General features: G+C 41.4%; 1 protein-coding gene and 1 long non-coding RNA gene across 3 annotated transcripts; one reads left to right on the top strand and one right to left on the bottom strand.

The window, feature by feature from the left end:
- Positions 1–370: 370 nt before the first annotated feature.
- Positions 371–20962, bottom strand: LOC120570190. The gene is made up of 3 exons (XR_005641020.1): positions 20421–20962; positions 12789–12791; positions 371–392 (listed from the first exon to the last, which is right to left on the bottom strand). It is a non-coding gene; the product is annotated as an uncharacterized LOC120570190 (long non-coding RNA).
- LOC120570154 (interferon-induced protein 44-like) lies at positions 595–6342 on the top strand. Of its 2 annotated transcripts, XM_039818398.1 has the most exons (9): positions 595–658; positions 1194–1214; positions 1360–1380; positions 1494–1527; positions 4034–4223; positions 4445–4594; positions 5259–5427; positions 5765–5865; positions 5993–6342. In XM_039818398.1, exons 1-9 carry the CDS (start codon positions 610–612, stop codon positions 6155–6157), a joined length of 900 nt encoding a protein of 299 aa, XP_039674332.1. In that variant the 5' UTR covers positions 595–609; the 3' UTR covers positions 6158–6342. The 2 variants fall into 2 exon arrangements, with proteins under 2 accessions (XP_039674332.1, XP_039674333.1); XM_039818399.1 differs by lacking the exon at positions 1360–1380.
- Positions 20963–21038: the final 76 nt, after the last annotated feature.

Below are 21038 nucleotides of genomic sequence, written 5' to 3'. Positions count from 1 at the left end.
GGGCTCATTTCAGATCCTGATCTTGTCCTGTGTGTGTCAACATTTCCCTAACCCTAACTAAGTGGTTTTACCCTGAGCCTTGAAAAGTAATGCCAAGGGTCCAGAAGCAGTCTGAAGCAAACACACTTCACACCAAAGTTGTCCCGTCAGAGTCTTCTCCTATCGTGTCCCTTCCTCTGAATAACCTTCCTGCTGATATCAGATGAGGCCTTTAAATCCAAACTCAGAACTCATCTTTACACCTTAACGTTCAGTTAGCTGCTTATTATTGGCAAGTTACTCATTGTCCAGTCACCTTTAAGAAGTCATATTCCAAAGAATTTTATCTTATTACTTACACACACACACACACACACACACACACACAACCCACACACACACACACACACACACTCATTCCCATGAAGTGTTGTGATAAGTTCTGTAGAAGTCACACATCAGTAACTAACCTTAACCCACATGAGTTAATGGATAACAGATGGGCAGGACTTCTATCAGAATCAGATTTGATTAGCTAAGTTAGTAACACGTAGAAATACAGTGCGTCACATGGTTGATGAAAGAGGCTCTGAGTTCTGATCTCTGCAGCAGATCACCTACAGCTACAAGATGGGGAACCACTCTAGTAACATCCATGTTAGTGGGTCTTACAATACTTGTAAGTATGTTTCTCAGTAAGTTGTGTTGTGGTGATTAGTAGACTGGAAGTTTTCGTGGTTTTATATTGTAATTATTAATACTTTGAATATTTGCAATATATGTGTTTTTAAGTATTTTATAAATTAAGTGAGACTTAAAATAAGAGGAATGTTTTGTTTTCAGACTCCTTTGTTTTTTCATTATCTAGTAGGATTAGTAGTGCAGATTACAGAAACTAGATTTTACGTTATACAGACGACACACAGATTTATATAACGATGTCACGATGTGACTCTGGTCCCATACAAACACTGAGCTCACTCTCATTACTACCCTGATCTGTGAAAAATGTTGCCTGATGCCTAAATGTTTTTCTTTCCAATTAAAACGAGGGCCGTGCCTTCACTCAGTAAGATATGAAGTTTATTTCTGAACTTTCTTGAGACATGTGAACAAGTCAACTTAATTTTGCAATATATTAACTGTATTTATTCCAAGTGATGAAAAGCATTGCAGACTATATTTACATGTTTTCTAAATGTGTTTCTTTGTAGGGTCGATGCCGCCTTCTCGCAGTAAGATATGAAGTTTATTTCTGAACTTTCTTGAGACATGTGAACAAATCAACTTAATTTTGCAATATATTAACTGTATTTATTCCAAGTGATGAAAAGTGTTGCAGACTTTATTTACATGTTTTCTAAATGTGTTTCTTTGTAGGGTCGATGTCGCCTTCTCGCAGTAAGATATGAAGTTTATTTCTACACAACCTTCAGACTTTTATTATAATCATTATTAATAAAAAATGATACATGTTGTTAATCAATTTAAGTAATTACATAATTCATCTTCAGCTGTGAGTGAACCATGGAGGAAAATATCTTGGGGGTGAGTTCACTTTGACTTGTTGCTGCTCTCTGCTCTTTAACATAATCTACACAAGTGTAGTATTGGCTTTTGTTGCCTTTATTGATAGGACAGTGTTGGGTAATCTGTACCCTACGAGTACCCAACAACAGATTAAGGGCCCTATCTTGCACTCAGCGCAATTGCCTTTGTACACCGACGCATGTATCATTCCTATTTTGCACCCGACGCACAGCGGACTTTTCCCTCCACAGACGCACTTCGGTAAATTAGGGAATGTATTTACACTCCCGGGGGCGGTTCAGCGAAAAGAGGAGGCGTGTTCCGGCGCAAATGTTACTTGGTGCTATTCTGCAGTTTCAAAAAACAATTCTGTCACAGACCAGGAAAAACCTGGTGTAAAGTCAGTGGCGCTAGTCTAAAGTCAGTGGCGCTAGTCTAAAGTCAGTGGCGCTAGTCTAAAGTCAGTGGTCCTAGTCTATAGTCAGTGGTACTAGTCTAAAGTCAGTGGTACTAGTCTAAAGTCAGTGGTGCTAGTCTAAAGTCAGTGGCGCTAGTCTAAAGTCAGTGGCGCTAGTCTAAAGTCAGTGGTACTAGTCTATAGTCAGTGGTACTAGTCTATAGTCAGTGGTACTAGTCTAAAGTCAGTGGTACTAGTCTAAAGTCAGTGGCGCTAGTCTATAGTCAGTGGTGCTAGTCTATAGTCAGTGGTACTAGTCTATAGTCAGTGGTACTAGTCTAAAGTCGTGCAATATAGTCTAAAGTCAGTGGTACTAGTCTAAAGTCAGTGGTACTAGTCTATAGTCAGTGGTACTAGTCTAAAGTCAGTGGTACTAGTCTAAAGTCAGTGGTACTAGTCTAAAGTCAGTGGCGCTAGTCTATAGTCAGTGGTGCTAGTCTATAGTCAGTGGTGCTAGTCTATAGTCAGTGGTGCGTTATTCAGATGCTATTTTAGGGGCGCATGCTTGGCCATAATGTAGCGTGTGCACAACGCGCATACACTTCTCTCATCTTAATGGACGAAGCAGTTCCCATTTTTGCAAACCATACATAATTACAAAGGAAAATATTACTGAAAATGCGCTTCAGGTGTTTGGATCAGGAGGCACTTTACAGTACAGTCCTCAAGAAGTCCCAGCATGCTTTGTGGCTTGTTGTGTTTTACACATTTCCATGAATCATGGATGTGTTGATGACATGAATGAGGAAATATTAGAGGACTTAAGGAGACGTGATGTTGAACTACGGGCGGATCTGGTCCGGGAGTAATGCGCTCGCGCCCTGATGGAGCGGGTGGATGGAGATGGAGTTGGGGGCACAACAGGTGCAGGTGGTGCGTTTGGAGGCCCACGCTCCATGGCTGCAGCAATCCTCTCCAGACTTGAGGGGAGCACGCCCGAGAGGGCCGCAGCAACATCGCCACCCGGCCAAGACAGGCATTTATTACTTTGCGGATCTTGGCCGGCAGCTCCGCTGTGCGCCCAGGCAACACCGCCACCGTAATAATAGCAATCCGCCACGGAACAAGCCCTGCTCTTAAAGGGAATGGTAAGGACGCCTCTGATTGGTTTATTGCACGTTACGCCCAAACCACACCTACTGTAGCTACTTCAGACCAACCCATTTTAGATTTGCGTCGGGCGCAAGAGTCATTTATCCCGCCGGTATCATAGCAACAGCGCCCGAGATCCGCCCACAAAGCTACTGGCGTTTTGCGTTTCATAATTGCGTTTCAGATCGTTAAAATAGGGCCTTAAGTAAGGAATGTGTGAGAGAGAGGGGGATGACATGCAGCAAAAGGCCACAGGTCGGAACCAAACCTGTGGCTGCTGCGAATAGGACTCAGCCTCTCTACATGCATGCTCAACCAGGGGAGCTAACCAGGAGCCCGAGACCCCAAACTTTTGATTAGATTTGTATTCATCCTGGGCCTGGTGATAGCTGGTTCTTATTTTGGATTAGTGTTTCTTCTGATTAGTGATACTGTAGATCCTTGGAGGAGACTTAGCCGGGAGGAGAGCAGGTTGCAGCTCTGGAGACAGACCTTCAGTTAGCGGCTGGAGCAACTTGAATTCAAAACCCAGCGCCTGGTGAGTCTAACCTAAGAAACACAGCAACAGGAAGCTTGTTGATAGGTTAGACCCAGCAGAGAGTTGCTACAGATGCTAACTGAAGGTTGGGTTTGGATTTAATCCAATAAACAAACTATCAAAATGTAGATTGATCAGAGTTCTGTGAATCTGCAGCCGATTGTTCTTCCTTAACCAACGGATGTTTGTCTCAGTACACTTAAACTGACAACTGAATGGGGAAGTTTAGATAGAGACTTTCAGGGAGGCTCAAATTCAGTTTCAGAGCAACTGAATTAAATTTCATAATAGTACACTCAGTCTTCAAGTCTATTGGAATTCAGTTTCCAACGTACACAAGAGTTAGACTTCATGAAAGGAAACTAGACTTTTATCAAGCAGGAGACTTTTGGGGAATTCTTTAGAGTCTAAAAGGAAATGTAATCCTGTCTTAACAGAGACAATGCGAGAGATCTCCAGTATGTGAAGGAGTATAAGCCTGGAAACAAGGACATCAAACATGTCCGAATCCTTCTGTATGGACCAGACGGAGCTGGAAAGTCCAGCTTCATCAACTCTGTCAGCAGCGTCATACAAGGCAGAGGGACTACTCCTGCTTTGACCTCTGACAAAAGTTGCAATGGAACAGTAAGAAAACTTTAGATCAACCTCTAAAGCAACATCGACTGTTTAATAAATCTTTCTCTTTAACTTTTCCCCCAACTTAACCCTAACTAAATGATCTGCATGAGAATAAACAGAGTTTAGTCATTAATGTATCAGGGACTTCATACAGAATAAACACTGCAGAACCATACATCTGTAGATTATTGTGATTAAAACCAGCATTTCATCTTGTTGTGTTACAGCATGAAACGTTTAAAATCAGAAAAGAAGGAAACCCAGAGACATTCTGTCATTTCGTCTTCAATGACGTCATGGATCTGAAGGATGGAGATGGAATCTGTGCTGACGACATCAAACTGACCCTGAAAGGACATGTGAAGGAGGGTTACCAGGTACGACTGTCACTTTAGTCAACTTTAAAGAGCCCCTATTATGTGGCCGGGTTGGCTCAGTGGGTAGAGCAGGCGCACGTATACTGAGAGGTTTATGCCTCGACGCAGAGGTCCAGGGTTTGAATCTGACCTGTGACGATTTCCTGCATTTCTTCGCCCTCTCTCAAGTGCTCTCTGTGGTAGAGAAAGATCCATTTGGAGAGAAATGTGTTCTTTTGTACTTTATATATCTATTACATACACAAAAAACTATACAACACACTAAAATATGGGGTTAATCCAAAAAGCTTAATAGGGGCTCTTTAACATCAATTAGTGATCAGCTAATATGACGTTTGTCATTTTAATGAAGTAAGAGTTGAAATGCTGCAACACCAGCAGGCTGAGGTGGCCTAGGGCCAAGGTTATTATAGTCTGGTTAACCATTATAACCTTGCCTAGGACTGTGTTATTATTCAGATTTGGATCATGAGTTCACCTCCTAACCATGACAAAAACAATGGAATTGAGAAAACACATTACGTTTTAAACTAAGTTTCAAAGCGTTTTCACTGTTGATGTGTAATTTTTTCTAATTTTAATGGATGCAACATCTTTCCAAAAGTCAACGAGTAATCGTCCTACATTCTTAAACACAGTGTCATAAATGATTTGTGTTTTCCAGTTCAAGCCTTCATCTCCACTGTCTCCTGGGGATCCAGGCTACAACCCCCGTCCCTCTGCAGACGACCAAGTCCATGTTCTGGTTTGTGTGCTTTCTGCTGACTCAGCAGAAATTACAGACTCAGTTCTGAAGAAGATGGCCGACATCAGAGAGGCAGCCAGTGAGCTGGGTAAGCAGGTTAACTTGATCTCTAGTCAGGGGTCAGACTCCAACACTCAAACATGAGTTCAGCACTTTAACACTGAGTCCATAATCAATCATTTATCACAGTTTGATACAGCCCATAATACAAAGATCAGGACTTAAAAACAATAATGTTCAGGTTTCAGATCAGATTTAAGCTTTTTCCTCACTTAAGTTTGCATTTTTACTGAGAGATTTTTCAGACGTTTATAGTTTTTTTTTTACAAAGTAAAATCTCCAACAGATTGTTCAGTTGTTTGTTGGATTTTATGAACAGAAACTTCCTGAAAAAGCTAAAATACTGAGTGTGTTTCTGTCTGCAGGGATTCCCCAAATGGCAATAGGCACCCACATTGATTCAGCCTGTCCTGAAACTGAAAAGGATCTGAAGAATGTGTACAAGAGCCAGCACCTGAAGCAAAAGGTGAGTTTCTGTCTTTCTGAGTCTGTACAGAAATATAACCTCATGTGTTTTAACTTTGTAGTCCAAATATTTTAAGTACTATATATGAGCACAGAAACCCTCATAACTCCCATTGTTTAACACTCAGGTGAAAGACTTCAGCGCAGCAGTGGGAGTCCCAGAGAACTACATCTTTCCTGTGAAGAACTACAGTGATGAAACCGACATCAATGATGATGTCAACACTCTGATCCTGAGTGCACTGAGACAAATGATCAACCTTGGAGACAACTTCAGTGAGAAATTAATCTAAATATTAAAAGAAGTGAGTCTGGGATGTCCAGTTATAATCTGTTGGCAGGTCTCTTTGACAGTTAATGTCTGTATTTGATGAAGACTGTTGTCTCTATAAGACAGCTGGGATCTGATCCTAGTTACCAACACATACATGTAATTGCATGTTTGCATGTTTGTGATAAATAAATTCTGTGGCTTGCAGTCAGTGTGCAGGTGTTATTATTTTCATCAACACTTGTTAGTTGAATGTATGAAAGGAATTACTAGGTGTGCATGGCCTCATACACGGCTGTACTAACTCAGGATTTACTAATTTCCTTCTCCATAACAACATTATCTTATTTAAACAAAATAAATAATCACATTACATTACTACTCACACTCATATACTGTCTCTAGCAATTTACATAAATACATAATGAGAGCAACGTTCCCAATGCCTTAAAGCCTGCTATAACCCATGTGTATAAATCTGGTGACAAACAGGTTAGTAGTTAGTCGACCTATCAGCATCCTACCAGCCAGGTGATCCTGGTTCTCCAGGGGTAATGTGCACAAGGAGTCAAAACCAGGGATGTTGCTGGTGGTGAAGAAACTGATATTTTTCAGGTGGACCTGGTTATATCCTGGCCTGGTAGAAAAACCACATGTTCCCCAATGGCAAAAATGTGCCCAAACGGCAAACATTACATTACATGTCATTTAGCTTACAGCTGCTACATATGTCAGAGGTCGCACACCTCTGGAGCAACTAGGGGTTAAGTGCCTTGCTCAGGGACACATTGGTTGATGTATCACAGTGGGAATAAAAACTGGGTCTCCCACACCAAAGGGGTGGGTCATATCCACTGGGCCATCACCACCCCAACCATGTAACATTAGGAAAAAGGATTTGCCATGCAAATCTTGACATACATTTCAAGTATGTTGCATAGAAGATGCTGCCCTATGATACTGGTTTGGTTTTATCCCTGAGGAACCTTCCTCAAAGTATATATGGTGAAGGTCTACGGAGTCCATGCTCTAGACCCTAATTCTAGTCTGAGATAACCGGTCTGGTGCTCCTACTAAGCATTCCTCACAATTTTCTGAAATATGTCATGTGGACATAATTCCTATTAATTTCCCTTTACAAAAAGGTCACTTCATTTTGAATGACACGTGTCCCTATATAAAATTAATGCATTAGTAATATTGATAGTGATTCACAGCGGACATTGTTTGTAGGGTTCCATCAGTGTTTCTCAGTAAAACTGAAAGAACTCTTTAGCTCTAAACATCTTGATTGCATGTTGTAAATAAGCTGTAATAGCTCTGTTTGAACCCTGCAGTGTTTACATGAGCTCATTTTGTTAAATCTGAGATCAACACAAAGGGATGTTCATAAGACTGACATTAACAGTCATGGATATGAAGTGAACAGTGAGTCTTTATGAATGTTCATGTCATTAAGTGTGATTGGGTAAATTATGACACTTTTGTGTTATCGTTCACGCTGCACCTTGTCCAACACCAAACACGTCACACGGTGTAGACGCTCACTTGTTTATTGGACAGAATATCCCAAACTTTATCATAAAACATTATGACACTGTTTTAAGCACTAGTTGAGTTGCTGATCTGTGTTCGATGACTAATGCCTTGTTAGGACTGTGGACAGGACTGTGTGGCTTCCACTCGTCCATTACAACATTGGATGCAAGCGAAGCAACATCATGTCTGTGTGGTTAATTCTATTTTCCCCTTTTACAGGGGCACAACATATATATGTGTGTATGTGTATATGTGTGTGTATGTATATGTGTATGTGTGTGTTTGTGTGTGTGTATGTTTGTATTTATGTGTGTGTGTGTGTGTGTGTCCCTGTCATCTCTTCTTTAAAGTGATTTGCCTCGGTGAAAGGTGCAAAACATAAACAAACACACATATTAAACATTAATAGGAAATAAAACTATAAACAGAAACATATATACTGTACATACTGAATAACTGTTGCATAAGAGAAAAGAGGCTGAATGTGTTGAGTGCATGTTTTAAATAAAAAGCATCTAAACTAGCGTTCTGTCTGTTTCAGGTGATTTCTGATCATCATTATGAACCATGACCCAGTTTTAGAAACATTTAAACGTTCCAGATAATAACTTTAATCTGGTCTGACTCTTCCAACGTGTCCGGCCCTTTAAATCTGTGTTTGGAAATAAAAATGAGCGTCTGAATGTTTTTTTATGAGTCAAAAGCTGTCAGAAGTTTATCAGTGATGTCATGGCGCCCTCTGCTGGACTCACGGTCAAACTGTTCTCTTTTCTCTCAATGGACATCTGCAGACACACTTCACACTGTAGTGTAGAAAAGAGCTGAATATATATATATATATATATATATATATATATATATATATATATATATATATATATATATGTACAGTACAGGCCAAAAGTTTGGACACACCTTCTCATTCAATGCGTTTCCTTTATTTTCATGACTATTTACATTGTAGATTCTCACTGAAGGCATCAAAACTATGAATGAACACATATGGAATTATGTACTTAACAAAAAAGTGTGAAATAACTGAAAACATGTCTTATATTTTAGATTCCTCAAAGTAGCCACCCTTTGCTTTTTTTGATAACTCTGCAAACCCTTGGTGTTCTCTCAATGAGCTTCATGAGGTAGTCACCTGAAATGGTTTTACCTTCACAGGGGGGCTTTGTCAGGGTTCATTAGTGGAATTATTTCCCTTATTAATGGGGTTGGGACCATCAGTTGTGTTGTGCAGAAGTCAGGTTGATACACAGCCGACAGCCCTATTGGACAACTGTTAGAATTCATATTATGGCAAGAACCAATCAGCCAAGTAAAGAGAAACGAGTGGCCATCATTACTTTAACAAATGAAGGTCAATCCGTCTGGAAAAATTGTGAAAACTTTGAATGTGCCCCCAAGTGCAGTCGCAAAAACCATCAAGCGCTACAATGAAACTGGCTCACATGAGGACCGCCCCAGGAAAGGAAGACCAAGAGTCACCTCTGCTGCTGAGGATAAGTTCATCTGAGTCACCAGCCTCAGAAATCCCAAGTTAACATCAGCTCAGATTAGAGACCAGATGAATGCCACACACAGTTCTAGCAGCAGACACATCTCTAGAACAACTGTTAAGAGGAGACTGAATCAGGCCTTCATGGTCAAGTAGCTGCTAGGAAACCACTGCTAAGGAGAGGCAACAAGCAGAAGAGATTTGTTTGGGCCAAGAAACACAAGGAATGGACATTAGACCAGTGGAAATCTGGGCTTTGGTCTGATGAGTCCAAATTTAGATCTTTGGTTCCAACCACCGTGTCTTTGTGTGACGCAGAAAAGGTGAACGGATGGATTCTACATCCTGGTTCCCACGCATGGAGGAGGAGGTGTGATGGTGTGGGGGGGCTTTCATGCCTGGTTCCCACCGTGAAGCATGGAGGAGGAGGTGTGATGGTGTGGGGGGGCTTTCATGCCTGGTTCCCACCGTGAAGCGATGGAGGAGGTGTATGGGGCTTTGCTGGTGACACTGAATGTTGGGGATTTATTCAAAACTGAAGGCATACTGAACCAGCATGGCTACCACAGCATCCTGCAGCGACATGCCATCCCATCCGGTTTGTGTTTAGTTGGACCATCATTTATTTTTCAACAGGACAATGACCCCAAACACACCTCCAGGCTGTGTAAGGGCTATTTTATGGGCTGAAATATGTGCCACCAGAAACTGAATTTGAATCATTTATATTTGAATTTGAATTGCTAAACTTGAATAATTGCATTGAAAAACTGAATTTGAATCAAATAATTTGAAATTGTATTGTTAAATTTGAATCATTCCATTGAAAAACTGAATCTGAATAGTATAATTTGAAATTGAATTTATTCGTTTGTAACTGAAGTCTAATAAAATTTGATCTTCACTGAAAATTCAACTCTCTATATATTCTCACATTCAGTTCTCACTATTCAGATTCAGATCAGCAAATTCAATTTCAAGTTACTGAGACAGACATCCGGGTACTTGGAGGATGAAGGAAGAGCAATCGAGCGCAGATCGATAGGTAGAGTTTAAAAAGTTCGTCCATATAAACATTAAATAAAAATGGAGACAAAATGCTGCCCTGTCTTACTCCATTTGACACACAAAAAGATGCAGATAAACAATTTCCCCATTTTACAGACATTAACTGATGGCCATACCAAAAAAATAGAATTCTCACAAGACATTTTGGAGCACCTTTCTTATACAACTTAGAGAATAATTTTTCATGGTTTACATAGTCAAAGGCCTTTGAGGCATCAATAAAACACATAAAAATTGTTGTATTATGTCTATTGTACAGATCCAAGATTTCTTTCAAAGCAAAAATGTACATATCTGTTCCATGTTTGGGTTTAAAGCCAAACTGGTTATCAGAAGTCAGAAAAAACTCTTCCATCTTATTCAGAATGGACCTTTCCAGTACCTTAGACAAAGTGCTGGCCAGAGCTATTGGTCTGTAATTGTCTTTACTGTTAATTTTTCCAGTTTTATCTTTTACAATTGGAACCAAAATGACAGACAATTATCGGTCAGGTAGGACTCCATGAATAAGAAAGCCTGTAAAGGGGTGATAGAATGATTATATGGGGTATTTCACACTGTTCCTTATGGTCTCTTAATGGGGTATGTAACATTAGTTGGGCTGAAAATGGCCTGGTTGATATTTTATTGGCCCTTATGCATCTCTGTGTTTTGGCCCTATTTGTAACAAGAGCTTTTCTTCCAAATATGGTATGGTCATGAATATTTAGATGAGCTGCGCGCTGCTTGGTTGAGCCTTAGCCCCGTACACACACGTAGAGACGCGCACTGATTGGTTAAGCGAATCGCCATACACACGCATTAGAGACGCGTGCTGATTGGTTGAGCGAATCCCCAATACACACACATTAGACAGAATCTCATATTCCAGAAATTGCAATATTTCGTTACCAAATTCACTTCTGAGACTTTTTTATGCGAGAAATCAACTATATAAAGCTCAAATATGAGCCGTTTTATGAAAATGGATGGCTAATTGCAAATTTGGTTAAACTGTGTGTCAGAGTTCAGCTGCCTGTGTTGCTGCCTCGCCACCTGGCCTGCCTTCCTCCACAGACCCCGGCCTGCAGCCCACAGCACCTCATACCCTCGCAAAGTCACCGTTTGGGCTAATGGACTAGCTACCAAACACCGCTGCCTTGACAGAGCTCCAGGGGCTGCAACTCCTCTCTTCCTGCTAGCTAAATGGCCCGTTGTGTGAGAGTGAGAGCGCGGTCAGCGAGCTTGTTACATCAGCAATCTCTTACCACGTTACTCACATGTCACGCCACTTAGCTGTACAACATATACCTAAATGTCTTATAAACCTAACAACGGTGTCCAATTTCAAGTTAATGAATATTTGTGAGCTGTAAGGGTTTCGTTAGCTGCGACTGTCCCTTCAATCCTATATGTACAGATTGCGGCTAGTTAGCTTCATTTGTGGTCGTAATTCGAGTATATTTACAGTTTGAATTTCGTCACGCCACATATACAACATCTAACTAAAGGTCTTATAAAGCTAACAACGGTGTCCAATTTCAAGTTAATGAATTTTTGTGAATTCCAGAGGAATTCTAAGAGGAGGCTAGCTAGCTCTCATTGATAGAGCTCCATCCAGCCGCAGGCTCTATCAATGAGACTCACGGACAAGTGGCGTTTATTTCCCCAATCGTTTGTTTAAATAACTCAACACATTATAATTACACACATTGAAAGAGTAACTGGAACCTGTGGTAAAAGATTGCTGGCGTAACAAGCTCGCTGACCGTGCTCTCACTCACATACACCGGGCATTTAGCTAGCAGGAAGAGGAGAGTTGGAGGCCCTGGAGCTCTGTCAGAGCAGCGGCGTTTCGTAGTCCATTAGCCCAAAAGGGTGACTTGAGCGGGTATGGAGTGCTGTGGATTGCCAGCCGTGACTGAGCTCCATCTACCTCTCAGCAGGCCGGGGTCTGTGAAGGAAGGCAGGCCAGGCGGCAAGGCAGCAACACAGGCAGCACCGGCGCTGAACTCCGCCACACAGTCGGACAAAATTTGCAATTAGACATCAATTTTCATAAAACGGCCCATATTTGACCTCTACATTGTTGATTTCTCACATAAAAGAAGTGAATTTAATGGTAAAATAGCAGATGAACAATGTATACAATTTCTGAGATCTGCACGACCTAGATTCAGAGGACTAACTGATCTCAGGTCAGTTGTGTAGCCTATGCTAATGTTGGGGCGTGACAAACACAGACTAGAGCCAAATGAGGAGGAGCCCCAATAGTTGACGTCAACTATGGGGCTCGTTGAGATTCGCCCGTTTTCCGAAGCAGTTTCATATAGTGAGATTTGCAGAGAAAAGAGGTGTCAATAGGATTTAGAGGTTCTATGTATGTCCTAGTTACCCACTAAACTGTCATTATTCAACTATGACAAGGTAAAATCAGTTTTGCATTCTACCCCCTGTAAAACAAATGGCAAGCAAGGGATACAATTTACTGCAAGCATATTTTTAAATGCTCAGCAGATATCCCATCTGCACCACATGCCTTGTTGTAATGCAGCTTCATCACTATCTCAAAACCTTCTTGGTGGGAGAGAGACACATCTTCAATCCTCTCAATTTTGTCAACAATAAAAGGATTACTCTTACAGCAGCATTAAAAATCTCAAAGTAATGTTTTTGCCACATCCGCGCAATCTGTTCTGCTCCATTTACACCATCAATATGTGTGGGTAGGAACAGTTTATTGCTATTCATTCTTTTTATTTCTTTCCAAAAATCTGAAAAGAAATAATTTAATTCTCATTATTTTTAAAAAAACCGTAGGGCATATTTGAAGTTTGTCTTTGCTTTCTTCATGTACTCCAAAAATGTCCAAACTTGGGTCTGCCTGATTCAACCCAAGCCTTAAAGGCCCTTCTAGCCTCAGCATGAGACTTCTCCACATATTCATTCCAGCCTGGTTTAGCCTATACACGTCTTTATCTTATTCAAATGCTGACTTGAGACCAGGAGAGTCTATAATCTTACCATACAATGAGCACAATTCAACTCTGTGTTGCAGATTCTGACAGTTAATATCATTACAGGTTACGAGCACTTTTAGACAGCTCAATATTACTCAGCCTAGTTTCAGTCTGGGCGGTAGTATATGTACAAATGTCCTCTGTCGTTAAAGTGGACCACTTAATTTTTCAACTTAGCGTTTCATTGCTCACACAATTAAGAGATGGAACTTTGCCCACATTCACCACCTAGGAGAAAGGCACATGATCCGACATAGCAAATTCATAATTAATACGGAATGGATACAATAGAATCATGAGCATCACTGGTACATATACAATGATCTAACCAGGATGTAGTACCTCACTAATGTAAGTGTAGCTGTCGTTTGGTAAAAAGTACTTCACTGGCCAGAGAAAGGATATTTTCTGAGCAAAATGCTTTAAATGAGTAGCAAACAAGGACCTATTATCAGAGAGATCCGCAATTGAAATCCCCCCACAATAAAGGTGCTGCTGCGAAGCATTATCTTGTATATAAGCCATAATATAGGCCAACCTATTAAGGTACTCAAATTCATTATCAGCGCATTCATATGGTGTATATATGTTCAATATTGTAAACTTTTTATCCTCACAACAGAATTCCACCCGTATAGCCCAGTCAACGTTCAGCCTGACCACTTTAATCTTTTTCGCCACAACACCCGCAACACCTCCAGGAATTCTGCCACGGATTATCCTGGTACTACAGTCTGTGGTAGGACTCCCCTGCCCCGTAGAGTCTTCATGTATGGAGTTCAGTTTTTCTAAGTCCTGTTTAGATAGGAAAGTCTCCTGCACAATACAATATATATCGTGAAAGTTTCTAAAAGCTTGTTTACAACAAGACTGCGATCTTTGTCGGCTTTGTCATGCCCAACACGTAATCCTCGGACATTATATGATCCAATTGTAAGATTCATTGTCCATTAAGTAGAATCATGAGCTTTCTCCTCGTGGATCACTTCGATAGCCACAGGCCCTGATGTAACCCCAGGTGCAGAACTGTTTCCATCCTCACCGGCCATTTGGGCTAAGCTAACATACTCTCTCGATTTGCGAGCCTCGTAGTACCGGTGCACATATATCCCCGCAGGCCAGAGTTGCGTATCATACAATTCGGCCACTTCTTTACACTCCGCTACCGCATGGAACGAACCAAAATGGTTGCTAGTGGACGCTATTTTCTTACAAGTCACCAGTTTCTCCAGTTTCCCAGACAAATAAGTGCACAAAGTATCAGCGTCTAGCTCAGGGGAAAACCTAGTGGCAAAGACACTCACCAATTTGGTCTTAATCACGGGGACATTTCTCTCAGTTCCAGTGCCGATTATTCCCATTTTCTTTCGCTACTCCCTTCTTGGACGTGATTGCACAGCTGCATTGGACTGCCTCACAAAGCTTGGCTGCTTATATTTTCCTTTCTTTACCACCGTACTCCACTCCAGGGACCGTGGTATAGCATTCGTAGTCTCACCCTCGCGGCCCGTCTCTCTCAACGCTAAACGCGCCGGTGCCATTTCAGCCTCCATCTCCAACAGTAGTACAGGGGCCGCTTCATAGGCTTGTTGACCCGCGTCTCCGTAAACTCTGCCTAGTGGTACGCGCCGCCTTTCCAAAGCAGACAATCGATGCTCCACAGCCACCGCGGCCAACTTCGTGTTCTCATTCTCCCTTGTCTGAGTTTCCAGAGTCACTCTCAGACCAGCTACCTCCCTACTCAGCTGCTGTACTCTGCTGAGCAGCGCAGATGCGTCCACATGCTCGAATCCAACAGGAGGGAGCTCATCCAGATTGTGCGACACAAATCTGGGAATATTTTCTCCGCACTCATTAAGCACTTTCAGGCAGTCTTTTATGTTATTAATGTCTTTCTGAGACCCTTTGTGCTTTACGCAGCGCATTGAAGTCGGGCACTTTTCAATTAACCTAGTATTACATTTTATTACTGTGATGTATTACCACGTTATTACTTTGGTAATTACATGTTATTACCTATATATTACCTCTTTATTATCTCACTGTTACCCCACTATTACCATCTTATTACCGAACCGTAATATGACAGAACCAAAGAGAACTTTGCTTCTGCTGCTGTCTATCTGTCAGCTGGGTCCTGCACTCTGAGTCTGATCATTTTATCCAATACACACTGATGTAAGAATGTCACAAGGGCATTTCCTCTTAGTCTCAAACAAGGTTGAATATTATAAAAAGTGTTAATTTAAAAGTTGAATACTACCCTGAATGTATAAAAAATGTGGAACAAGTTTGAATGGAGTTTTTTGGTGAATGTATGAAGGAGTAGATAGCAGATGAAAATAAATAAATTTGTGTCAAATTTGAACATTCAAACAAATTTTAGTAGTTTAAAATGTTGTGTGGCTTGGTCATTTGTTAAAATATGTGAAAGTTTAGTTGGAGGATATCATTAATGCCAGCTAACTCAGTGAGCTCTTTACAACACTGCTATCATAAATTATTATCCAGTACTTCAATAAGTGAGCATCAAAAGCATCAGAAATGTGTCAAATATTACTAAAATTGAAACATCCATCCATACATCTTCGTCCGCTTATCCGGTGTCGGGTCGCGGGGGGAGCAGCTCCAGCAGGGGACCCCAAACTTCCCTTTCCCGAGCAACATTAACCAGCTCCGACTGGGGGATCCCGAGGCGTTCCCAGGCCAGGTTGGAGATATAATCCCTCCACCTAGTCCTGGGTCTTCCCCGAGGCCTCCTCCCAGCTGGACGTGCCTGGAACACCTCCCTAGGGAGGCGCCCAGGGGGCATCCTTACCAGATGCCCGAACCACCTCAACTGGCGCCTTTCGACGCGAGCAGCGGCTCTCCTCGAGCTCCTCACGGATGACTGAGCTTCTCACCCTATCTCTAAGGGAGACGCCGGCCACCCTCCTGAGGAAACCCATTTCGGCCGCTTGTAAAATTGAAACAAGCATTGTTTAATTAATTAAAGAACAGATTTCTTGTCGGAAGTTTACTAACTTTAGCTTTGTATGAGAGAATTTTAAATAACAGAAAATTTATTTTTACTGCAGCTACAAACTAAAGTCCGGGTATTGAGCTGCCAGATCTTTTTTCTGTTAATTTTGTGATTTATTTCTCACCGGGATTTCCACTGGATGCGCAACAGCTTGCGGACCGCCTCGCGCCGCGCGTTCGCCGCGGTCCGTGGCCGCAATACCCACCGGGTCCGGATGTGTTGCCGGGACTGACAGCTGTAGTCACGAGGACCCACAAGTTCTCGAATTCAGGTAGAATAGAACCACAAAACCAACAACAGTTAGTTTCCATCCAGAGGAGTAGAGGGGAAACGACTCTGAGCTGTGTTTTCAAGGTGTAGTGCAGGAAATATGATCCGGCCGCGCAGGCGGTGTGAGCTCTCCGCAGTCCGGTCAAAAATAGAATGTGTATCTGCGGCGGAGGGCTGCGGACTGACGGAACTGGGACGGAGTCGGAACGCAGACGTTCTGCAGTCTGTGGAAATACACACACTGACTTTAATGGAAACCTGATGACTCCTTCGACGCTCGGCAGATGCTGTGGAGACGTTCCGCATCCAGTGGAAATTGCCGGTTAAGAGTGTACTTCCATATTCAGCCAACAGTCCGCTGGACAAACAGAGCAGCAAAGCAAACGAAAAGACTGATGTCATCTGTGGAAAGATATTAAACAAAGTCCACAAACTGAATACAAATAAATAATGTCAGACAATGATTGATCATTAATGAGCCCGTCATCAAATTAAAGCATCATGCTAGTTATAAGTGTATTACATACTATATATATGGTTTATATTTGATAGATTATCCATGATTAAAATGTCTAATTATTAAGTACACCAAGTTTTCTTAAAATAGAAAATGTCCTTTCGATTAATATAAGATTAGTTCAGGACACACACCCACACCTATACAGGGGCCTGTTCTGTTTAACATCTACATGCTTTCACTGGCTCAGAAAACAAAATATATACCATAGTTATGTGGATGACACACACATTTACATAACATTATCTCCAGGGGACTATAGTCCAATACAAAAACTGACTAAGACCAGCACGCCCATGGGGGGAAACTGACAACGCTTCGTCGGTCTTAAACTAGCAAAGACGGCGGCTCGGGCTTTGCCGGGTGCAAGGTAGGACCCTAAGAAAACACAGAGACTACATACAGCAGGTAACGAGGTAACAATTCAGTTCATTTCAAATCAATTTTTTCATCCCCAGGGGGCAATTAACGATGAACAGGTGGAACACATCAGGCAGCCAATCACACAGGAGGAAGTCAAACAAGACACACTACCAAGGAACACAGAGACTACAAAATAAAACAGGAAACATCAAGAAACACAGAGACTACAAAATAAAACAGGAAACTGAAACATGAAACATACACACGGATGGAACATGAACACAGAGAAGACAGAAATACACGAGATAATATACAAGGAAACAGGAAAAGCTACAACCATATACATTTATTTATTAAGTGTATAATAACACAATACCATAGAAAGTACTATATATCTATCTTTATTTATCTGTAGTTTATTGTTGTTTACTGTCTGTTTACTTTTTGTAAAAATATTTAGCTAAAAGTTTATTGTTATTCCTATACTGTATTTTGTATACCTCTTTATTTAAAGAGTGTTTTGGAAGCTGCTAAAATCTGCTGCTGGGAATCTAATTTCCTTGTGGGAGTCATCCCAAAAGGATCATTAAAGAGAAGTCTAAGTCTAACCCTTATAACAGCAGGAAAACCCTAAAATAAACTAAATGATGTTTTATTAAAGATATCCTAGATATTACAGTTTTTTCAATTGCTTAAGCACAATTTTGAAAACAGGGACAGTCTTTTCAAAACACTACACACAATTAGCACAACCACACACCCAATCAGCAGAACACCTCAGACCCTTTGCAAAATGAAACACTAATTTATAAAAAAACATATTTTGTTACCATATGAAACGCACACGTTCCATATGACTTAATCCTGTTTGAACCAGTTACACACTGCTGTTGCTAACCTAAAACACTTTTAGCAACTCTACTTCTCAGTGATTAGAGTACTGTAAATGAAGTACACAGAGAAAGTGCAAATGTACAATAAGTTCACCAAACACTACACTAGACCAATGCTGCAGACTGAGGAAAATATTTTTCTCTATTTATTCTCTAATATTTATTTCTCTCCATATACCCAAATCAGTCAACATGTCAACATGGAGAATCACAACAAAACATGTCCCAGTTTTCATGCTACTACAGTAGTGTGCATAACACTGTTAGCTCAGCAAACAACAGACACACATAAAATACGGTATCCAGTACAGGTTACAATCACAAAAATACACAGAAATACATGGAAAAATACTAGACATTATCTCTTCTCCTAGCTGGATCTGGCCAGAGAATTTCATCAACATCACAGGCGGACATCGTCATTTGCAAGACAACAACGTCTTGAATGTTGAATCCATCCTTGCGCAGCTGCAGCGTCGATTTGGTCACGAGGCTCCTCCATGGCCTCAATGAGGGGTACCTGAGCCTGGGGCCTCAATGAGGGGTACCTGAGTCTGGGGCCTGTATGTGTGGGTATACAGAGCCTGAGCGGGGCCTCAATGAGGGGTACCTGAGTCTGGGGCCTCAATGAGGGGTACCTGAGCCTGGGGCCTGTATGAGGGGTACCTGAGCCTGGGGCCTCAATGAGGGGTACCTGAGCCTGGGGCCTCAATGAGGGTTACCTGAGCCTGGGGCGGGAGATTGTAAACCCTCGTGTGAATATGGGCCCCCTTCCTCCTTGTTGTTCTCGACCCTGAATCCTCATGTCCCAGGGAGGGGTATCAACAGTGCTGATATGGGGCATCCAATGAGCAGCTGATTACTGTAACTGTAGACAGATTTTCTTTGACCTGTTTCCTTGTCTAAATGTCCTCATGACAGACGCCGCTGTATATCTACTAAGATCTGGCTAACTCTTAGTCCAGCCTCCCTCAGCGTCAGTCCTGGTTCACAACATGGTCCACTAGTGTTGTCTTTCATTTGATAAATTTGGTCCTCTTCTTCTTTGGAGCATATTCTCCGGCTTCAGATCTTCCTCTCCCTCTCCCTCTTCCTCTACCTCGGCCTCTACCTCTGTGGATTCTAACTCTCCCTCTCCCTCTTCCTCTACCTTCACCTCGGCCTCTACCTCTGGCTGGGCCTCTTCCTCTAACTCCTTCTCCTCCTCTGTGGATTCTCCCTCTCACTCTCAGTCTTCTTCTGACTCCTTCCATTTTGGTTGAGGGCAGGTGAACTTACCTGCTGCATTTTATATAGTGCTTAAACCTGATTGGTGTGTCTATAATTTAGCAATCATGTGTTTGCGTACCTGGTGGCTGTGTTTAACCAATTGATTCATGTGTGTTCATTTGAAAGCCTTTGCTTTGAAATTGCAAGGAAATGACATCATGATAAATTTCTGTGTCAAATGCATACAAGTGTGTTTAGTGTTTTGCAATCACTGAGTGTGATGTTTTGCAAAAAGTGTGAAGCTGACAATGTGCTTACAGTTGTGCAGATCTAGGCCAGTGTTTTGCTTCTTGAGTGTAAGGTTTTGCTACTTGTGGGAACGTTTTAATTTTAGTGTGTAAGCAATTGCAAAAAACTGTAAAGATCTTCCAATATATTCAGCTCTTTTCTACATGACAGTGTGAAGTGTGTCTGCAGATTCCCACTGAGAGAAAAGAGAACAGTTGGTGACACTTCACTTGAAGTTTTCTACATAAGAGTGACATGATACTGTCATGACACATGAACCCTAACCCTAACTCTAACACAGATTTAAAGGGCCGGACGCGTTGGAAGAGTCAGACCCAGAGACAACTCAGGATGGACCAGATTAAAGTTATTATCTGGAACTGGGTCATGGTTCATAATGATGATCAGAAATCACCTGAAACAAACAGAACGCTAGTTTAGATGCTTTTTATTTAAAACATGCACTCATCACATTCAGCCTCTTTTCTCTTATGAACAGTTATTCAGTATGTACAGTATATATGTTTATGTGTTTATAGTTTTATTTCATATTAATGTTTGTTTGTTTATGTTTTGCACCTTTCACCGAGGCAAATCACTTTAAAGAAGACACACACACACACATATACACATACACACATATTGTGCCCCTGTAAAAGGGGAAAATAGAATTTCAGTTTTTATTCCCACTGCGATACATCAACCAATGTGTCCCTGAGCAAAGCACACCGAGTTGCTCCAGAGGCGGGCAACCTCTGACATATGTAGCAACTGTAAGCTAAATAAGATGTAAAATAATGTAATGTTTGCTGTTTGGGCATATTGTTGACATTGGGGAACATGTGGTTTTTCTACCAGGCCAAGATATAACCAGGTCCACCTGAAAAATATCAGTTTCTTCACCACCAGCAACATCCCTGGTTTTGACTCCATGTGCACATTCCCCCTGGAGAACCAGGATCACCTGGGAAGGTGTTTACAGTTTCAATGACCTTTGAGATGACTGGTAGGATGCTGATAGGTCGACTAACTAATAACCTGTTTGTCACCAGATGTATAAACATGGGTTATAGCAGATTATACACATGGGTTATAGCAGATTATACACATGGGTTATAGCAGATTATACACATGGGTTATAGCAGATGTATACACATGGGTTATAGCAATGTATACACATGGGTTATAGCAGATTATACAATGGTTATAGCAGTTTAAATTTTATTACTAT

The sequence above is a fragment of the Perca fluviatilis genome, chromosome 12 (assembly GCF_010015445.1).
Source record: "Perca fluviatilis chromosome 12, GENO_Pfluv_1.0, whole genome shotgun sequence".
Taxonomy (NCBI): Eukaryota; Metazoa; Chordata; class Actinopteri; order Perciformes; family Percidae; genus Perca; species Perca fluviatilis.
Note: the sequence above shows the minus strand (reverse complement) of the source record. Positions and strands in the feature narration are given on the sequence as shown.

Bases quoted from the DNA above. Each gene is read 5' to 3' on its own strand.
- LOC120570154 (XM_039818398.1), top strand. From the start codon at position 610: ATGGGGAACCACTCTAGTAACATCCATGTTAGTGGGTCTTACAATACT. The intron at 1,381-1,493 runs GTAAGATATGAA...ATTCATCTTCAG, and splicing joins GTCGATGTCGCCTTCTCGCA to CTGTGAGTGAACCATGGAGG. The intron at 4,224-4,444 runs GTAAGAAAACTT...GTTGTGTTACAG, and splicing joins ACAAAAGTTGCAATGGAACA to CATGAAACGTTTAAAATCAG.